This window comes from Etheostoma spectabile, chromosome 21 (assembly GCF_008692095.1).
Source record: "Etheostoma spectabile isolate EspeVRDwgs_2016 chromosome 21, UIUC_Espe_1.0, whole genome shotgun sequence".
Taxonomy (NCBI): domain Eukaryota; kingdom Metazoa; phylum Chordata; class Actinopteri; order Perciformes; family Percidae; genus Etheostoma; species Etheostoma spectabile.
The window spans coordinates 22,578,206-22,585,448 of NC_045753.1; the positions used below are offsets into that span (position 1 = coordinate 22,578,206).

A 7,243-nucleotide genomic window follows, 5' to 3' on the forward strand; every position below is an offset into this window, starting at 1 on the left:
TTATGGTGAACTAGTGTGTGTTGTAGCAGTGTTTTGCCATTGGGAACGAGCTAGCATGCTAGCACTAGCATGCTACAGTTAGCCTCCTCGTCTCGGCTACGTAGAAAGCCGGGCAGATTTTGAACAGCTCACCTGGAGACTGAAGGCAGAGGACAATCAGAAACCTTTATCTCACTCAAAACAACATGGATGTTTGTTTTCCCAAGTCTGTATGTGTGTGGAAGCACCTGAGACACAAATTAACACCCAAAATCCCAGAAAAAGTTATTTTTTTTCTTCATAATATGGGCACTTTAACATATTATATCTTGTTTTTTTGTGTAGTGTAAAAAATGACATGGGGTTAAGTTGCCGGGCAACCATCGTAGACACTAGTCCAAAAATGAGTCTGGTTACATAACATTTTGTTACCTTCTGACAGAGCCAAGCTATCTGTTAAATGTCAATCAAATGTCTGTCAAATATCTTCCAAACTGGTGAACTACCACTTAAAATTGTTTAGCTATGGATGTCCTCAGCAGCAGCTACACAATATCCTTAGTGTTGTAATTCTTTTATCCGTAAAAGTGAAATGTCTTGAAATTTGTAACTGGGTCACCCAGACAGACAGACAGACCGACAGACATCTGAGCCATCCCAACCCTGTACTTGTCATCACAGCTCTGCTGAATTGCACAAATTGGTGACGCAACACTCAATGGCCCATTTTTGCTTATTTTCTATTCAATTTTGCAACTTCTTTGGCATGTTCCTCCTGAAAAACCTGTTTATTTTAAGCACCGGTCTGGATGTTTTAGCGTGGGAGGAAGTGAGGGCAGAGCCTTTTCTCCAGTTTGTTTCTCTGGGATAAATACAAACTGACACAGATGGGACAAACAGGGCAAGTCATCTAGACCGCACTTTTGCCCCCTCAGGCATCGCCAAGACAACATGGCATTAGTGAAATGTGTTGTGTTGTCAGAAATATCTTTTGTCTGCTGCTACTGCAAACTGTCTGTAGTAAAGACAGTTTGACATTACATTGTCAACCAAAACAATTTATTTGTACCTTTTCTTTGTGCAGCAGAATAAAAACTAATTGACATATTCATATATTTCTCAGTGAGACAGTGGAACATTTAGTTGTGGGAAGTCAGTTTTAAAACACAGTTCCGAGAAAAATGGGATTTCTGCTGGTTAAAATTAGGTCTTTCTTACATCATACAAAAGTGGACAAACAAAAAAATCTCTTTTTGTTTCTGTAACTGTGTTCTTTGAAAAAACTTCACCCACTTAGCCTTGCTGTGTGTCTGTGTGTGTCTGTGTGTGGGGGGAAGGAGGATAAACAGAAGCTCTTTAACAATCCGGCTAAATGACAGGTTAAGATTCATTTGACTAATTTACAACATCAGCAAAGACTTCTCTCAATCTCTCTTCAGAGAAGGGTAAAACACCCTGAAGAACAACTCCCAGACATGCATAATTGCACACACACACACACACACACACACACACACACGACAGATGTTCCAAAATTCCACAGTAACAACAGCCAAATGCAGGCTGGGAAATGCCCTGTGACGTCTTAATTGCCTCAGTGTAAAGCAGCTTTTAGAGGGCTTTTAGAGCTGCAACGGGCAACATGCAGCAGTCCTAATTCTTACATTGTAGCCTTTTTTTTTCCCCTTTGTGTTTCCTCATTTTGAAGTTGTGCAAGAATTCGTATTAGCCTATTTTTTCCCCAGCACTGCCTTTGTTGAACCTGCACATCTCTGTTGATCAACGTGACAGGGAGAAAAAGCGAGGGATTCATGAGTGGGAAACTGCAGCAGGAAGAAAAGTGCAGCTGGAAATTTTGCCTAGAGCAAAACAGACCGGAGGTCTGTGGCAAAAGAGAGGAGAAGGAAAAAAAGAGGGAGAAGGGAGGCGAGATGTAGAAAAGAAAAGCTGGCAGAGGAGCAAAGAGGATAAAAGTTTGAAGCAGGGATGACATGAGAAAGGGATGGGAGGAGGAGAGAAGATTTGATGCGATAAAGGAGGAGTGAAAATGGACTTTACTTAATGAGGAGGAGACTGGAAGATGACAAAAGGAAGGGAATCACCACGCCTTCTTGGGATGTCAAGGCAAGTCACACACACACACACACACACGCAGGACTGAAAACTGGACTTGGACCTGCATTTGTACACACACACACACACACAAACATGCATAATATCGGAGTGGATACGCCAGCTGGACGTGGTTTCATTCAGATCTGCTGTGACAAGAAGCTGAGCACTGTCTCCGCCCCTTCCTGCTCCCAAGGACTTCTGCTTCAGAGTGTGTGTGTGTGTGTGTGTGTGGGTGGGTGAGAGAGAGTGTGTTTATGTGTGTCTTCTACAGGGTTCACTCCCTCTCAATCTACTAGCGTGTCATTTGATGTTTATGTACACACCTGCACATACACACCTACAGTTTAAACACATACTTCCTCTCTACTCTCTCTCACACACACACACTCTCTCTCTCAGTCACTCACTCTCTCGTCCTCAGAGCAGCAGGTCCCTGGAAGCAGCCAAACTGTCAATGACTGCTGCAAACACATGCTCACTCTCGGCTCGGCTCTTTCTTCAGTCGCTGCCAAGGAAAGAGGAGGAGGAGGAGGAGGAGGAGGAGAAGTGAGGCTGGAAGGAACAGACTGCAAACACACAGATAGAGAAGAGAAAGAGACAGACTTGGACCAACCTCTGACTGCTTACCTCGCGCCTCTGCCTGGCTGACTGTGTGGGAGACAGGAGGCAGCCTACAAGTGATGCCTCGCACTCTCTGGAGCAGAACGTAGTCAGGACTTTCTTCAGCTTTCTCTTTCCACATTTTCCCCCTTCTCTGTTTCAATGATGAGGAGAGACCGCCTCGTCTTAGCTGCTACCCTCACAGCCATCTTCTCCGCTGACCTCTACTTTATCCTCTTACCAAAGCTGCGGAGCGTGGGGCAAGGGTCAGAACACTTTTGCCAATGTGGTCCCAACAACCTCACCCTTCCCATGCACGGGGGTCTCGCCACCCCGCAGCTCTACAACTTCACTTCTGGACAACTGGATGGTACCACGCCTGAACCTGCTGATGGGGGCTCAAAGTTGGGAAGGCTGTTTGCTCACCCTCTGTATAACATCCAGCCTCCGGTGCTGGGTCCGGAGGAGAGGCTGCTGCAGACGGAGCAGCTGATGGAGTACTACAGGAAGAAGGTGTCACGCTGGGAAAGGTCAGTTTCTAGTGTCATTTCTCTGGATTTAAAAAAAAAATCCCATTTAGAAATTGCTAATTCTGTCCACAGTGCAAATGATTTTGCAATGGTTGACAACAATCTAAATGTGGTTTGTATTGCTCAACTTTATTGTGAAAGAGGAGCATGGTCATGTTGGCTGACATTTCATTGTGGAGGGGCACGTTGGATCTTGGCTGCGGTCTCGGGACAGGGTTCATTGACATCAAGGCCAAACCCACCGCAGACGCACACAAACACATCCATGCACATAAACACACTTGTGAATTTGCTCATGATAACAAATGTAAACCCACGGACAGACATCAGGATGTGTAGACATTCTCTGCGTCATGAAAGTCCAATGTCAAGTGGGTTGATGGCACAAAACCCTGGCAAACATGCCATTCTGAGAGCTCTGAAATGCTCTCTTTAAAGGCAAACAAGGATTTAAAACTGCTAAAGCCCATCTTAATTTGTGGGAGCCGTAGCTGTCTTTGGCTTGTGAGGCTGTCTGAGTGCACTCCCTCAGAGAGATACAGATTTTGGGCTCTCACGGTGGAAAATAAGGAGAAATATTAGCAATGGATCTCTCCCCTTTCTGCTGCCTTTTATGAATGTGCACAAAAACAATGGATAGCCCAAAGGCTTGTTTAAGACTTGCGAAATCCTGCAGTAGTATCTCAACATTACATCAAACCCACATAGGAGAGCTTTTTTTTTTTTTCAAATGAACAGTAAAAAAACAGGGATTTTTGAATGCTGAATAAGATAACAGGTCATAAATAAATGTACTGTTCAACCTGTGTATGTGTTTGCGCTTACTGGCAAAACTGAAACATTCTGAAACATTACTGAAACATTCTCCACTTCCACTATACTATCTTGTGTGTGACTCAACACCGATCGCACTTGCCCATTGTCCTGATTACCTTGATCTCTCACCTTAGCTCAATGGGTGACTGCTGGCTCATATTTATAGTCATTTTCTCTATTACCTCGGCACTTTATGCAGTCCGTGATGGATTTGTTTGGTTTGGGAAATGAGCGTCTCCCACTCAGTGCGGTCAGTTCTGGCGATGTGGTGCCGCTCTCACCACAGATTTGTTTTGATCTCTGACTTCTTGTTGCTCAGGCTGTAAGTATAGCAGAGAGGAGAGGAGGCTGTGGAACTTTCAAATGTTGTTACAACTGCTGTTAAAAACAATAGAGAGCCCAAAAGACAACCAATACAATTCTATATTTGAATGCAAAATTGGGCCACAGGGAGAAATTGGCAAATAAAACAAGTTTATATAAACAGTTTAGTAAATGTCTGCATCCTCTTGTAGTTCCTCATATCCACTTTCATTTCAAACACATTCTTGTAAAAGCTGCTGCTAAGAAAACCTGTTGAATGCACTTTGCCATGGATTCCTGCCACCAAAGTACTACTTAAAATCTGTGTTTTTTACCAAAATGTAATACTGCCGTTACAAAGTGTTGTAAGAAGTGATTGCCAAGCAGGGGATTTGTTTAAAGCTAAGCAATCCAGGTTTAGCAACAGCACAGCAAGGGTCCTGGTCTCTTTCAGTCAGCAAACTCGTTGGCATTCACAACCTGTCTGCAGCCAGAAAATGTAGAAAAACATGTCCGTCTCTTGTAATATCACATGAATTCATTTTCCGCAGTTAACCTCTGTTCGGCTTTTAATTTCTCAGGCATATGAAGATGTACAGCGAGGCAGCGGCTATGTCCAACATCAGTGTGACGGAACAGGAAGTGACCTTTGACCCCAACGCCAGCTGGCTGAAGTTCCACCTGGGAATAAGCCGCTATGCCCTGTACTCCCGCGACGACCCTGCTATACCACAACTTGTCAAGGACATGCAGAGCATGGCGGTCGTCAGCGCAGGTGATGGATGGACAGATGGATGGAATTTAAAACATCTGTAAAAGTGAAAAAATGTTTTCTGACTCAGTGCTGGATTATAGAGGCTCTTAGACATTCCAATAATCTGTGTCCAAATCCTTGTGGTTCTGAATTATGGACGTTAAAATGCTACATGATACACTTTTAATGCAAAATTATGAGCTTACAAACCTTCATCTCTTACAGATTACACTCAAGATGAGAAGGCCCTAAAAGGAGCATGTGATTGTACCCAAGGTATGGTCAATTAGATTTCTATATCTGTTTGATCTACTTTATCTAATATGTATCATCATATGTAGCTCTATAGTTTATGTACAGCGTGTTTGATTTCTGACTAGCCCCTTTGTTTCATCTCTATTTTTTTCTCTCTGTGCTTGTCGGTACCGTCAGAGACAAACACTGCCGCCTTTGTGATAGCGAGGAGTTTTCGTTTTTCGTTCAGCATCAAAATCCAGATTTGTCTTGTCTGTTAGACACTTTGCTGTGGTGCAACAAAGCAGGCGTGGGTTTGTGTTCAAAGGCAGAGCTCTTAATTAAATGTCTGATGTCTGCGTGCTCTGAGGGAAGCCAATACTTCCAGGCTTCAACCAACACACCAGCCGCCACCTACACTGTCATCTCCTACTACCATACCTCTGAGCAACATTCTAACGTTTTGGATGGATAATTAATGTAAAAGGTTCTTGGCGAAGCTTTAAAAAGCTTGAAATAGATGCTATTGTAGCAAATGCATGTGTGAAGGCTGTAGTACACTTTTCCATGTAAAATATAAACATTAAAGGTCCCATATTATTCGAATTTTCAGGTTTATGCTTGTATTTTAGGTCTCTACTAAAACATGTTTACATGCTCTTAAGTTTAAAAAACACATTATTTTTCTCATTCTGTCTCTCTGAACATACCTGCATTCACCCTGTGTCTGAAACGCTCCGTTTTAGCGCCTGCCTCGGTAGTGTTACTTTCTACCTTTATATAGTATAGCTGTGATGTGAAGCGTGCTGTGTGCATTTCTCTGTGAATTGAGTGTTTTGATACTTTCACAGTATTTTTACAGCACCTCAACCTGCTTTGTAATCAAATGGACATGGAAATCCCACTTTTTACAATATGGGACCTTTAAAGTCAATTTGGATTGCTAAAAGAGCTGTAATTTTTCAGCATTTTCAGTCTTACACGTTTGCTTATTATAATAACTTTTTTTTATATACAGCCTTTTGTGTGAAGTGAAGTGGCTTACCACACAAACAGCATTTCCTGCCAAAAAAGAAATGCTACAAAACGATTTGTCCCCTCCGTTTATATTTACCTTCTAAAGGCTTTCTCATTATTTTAGTAACCAAAGAGCAACCGTTTTTTATTGGCCAGGAACAGGAATTTGTTTCCAGAAAATAGTAGTGATTGTAAACCTTGTATGATGACTAGTAATAGTTTCCCAGAGCCCAGCATGGGGAAGGCGTGTGTGTGGTTAGTCCGGCCTACTGCTGTGATATAACATACAGCCAGACAGAGAGAAGCCAGCGCAAGTCGCTGAGAGAGCAGACCCCGAGCTGTGTGACCAATCCCCAATTACTTTATCACAGGGAACTGGCAGATCTACAGGGTATTCCAGTTTGAACTGGCCTCTGGGGCATCAAGCTAAAAAAACAAACAAATATTGACTCGGTTACCTGGCGCTCGGTGTTTACTTTTGTCAAGCTAACATCTAGGTTTCTTCATAATGTAAAGACAATATTTATTTCTCCGTCGGTGTCTCTGTTCTAGTCGTGAAGCCCAGCGGACATCACCTGAAACTGGCTCTGAAGATGCAAAACTACGCTAAAGCCATGTTCAAACCAATGAGGTGAGGACTGAATCTACATTTGATTGAGTCCCCATTGTCTATATAAAGCACCATCAATGATTTTATGCCAATGTCCAACAGGTAGTATAGCACTGTGGTTCTGCGATCCATTTTTAACTTATATACATTATAATACAGTGCATTGTCTCACATTATGTCCTATGTTATTTTACATTATAAAATCACCTAGTATCTAGTATGTGTCATGATGATTACAGACTAACTAAGCTTGATCACTTGATGTGTCTCGGTTGTGTGTGTGTG

At 42.7% G+C, this 7,243-nt stretch overlaps 1 protein-coding gene across 1 annotated transcript in view; it reads left to right on the forward strand.

The window, feature by feature from the left end:
- Positions 1-2,508: 2,508 nt before the first annotated feature.
- Positions 2,509-7,243, forward strand: part of fam20a (FAM20A golgi associated secretory pathway pseudokinase) — a 9,505-nt gene continuing 4,770 nt past the window's right edge. The window contains exons 1-4 of the mRNA XM_032502160.1: positions 2,509-3,224; positions 4,925-5,118; positions 5,323-5,373; positions 6,901-6,979. Of these exons, the coding sequence (XP_032358051.1) occupies positions 2,857-3,224; positions 4,925-5,118; positions 5,323-5,373; positions 6,901-6,979 (692 nt within the window). The 5' untranslated portion in view covers positions 2,509-2,856. The remainder of the gene's footprint in view (positions 3,225-4,924; positions 5,119-5,322; positions 5,374-6,900; positions 6,980-7,243) is intronic.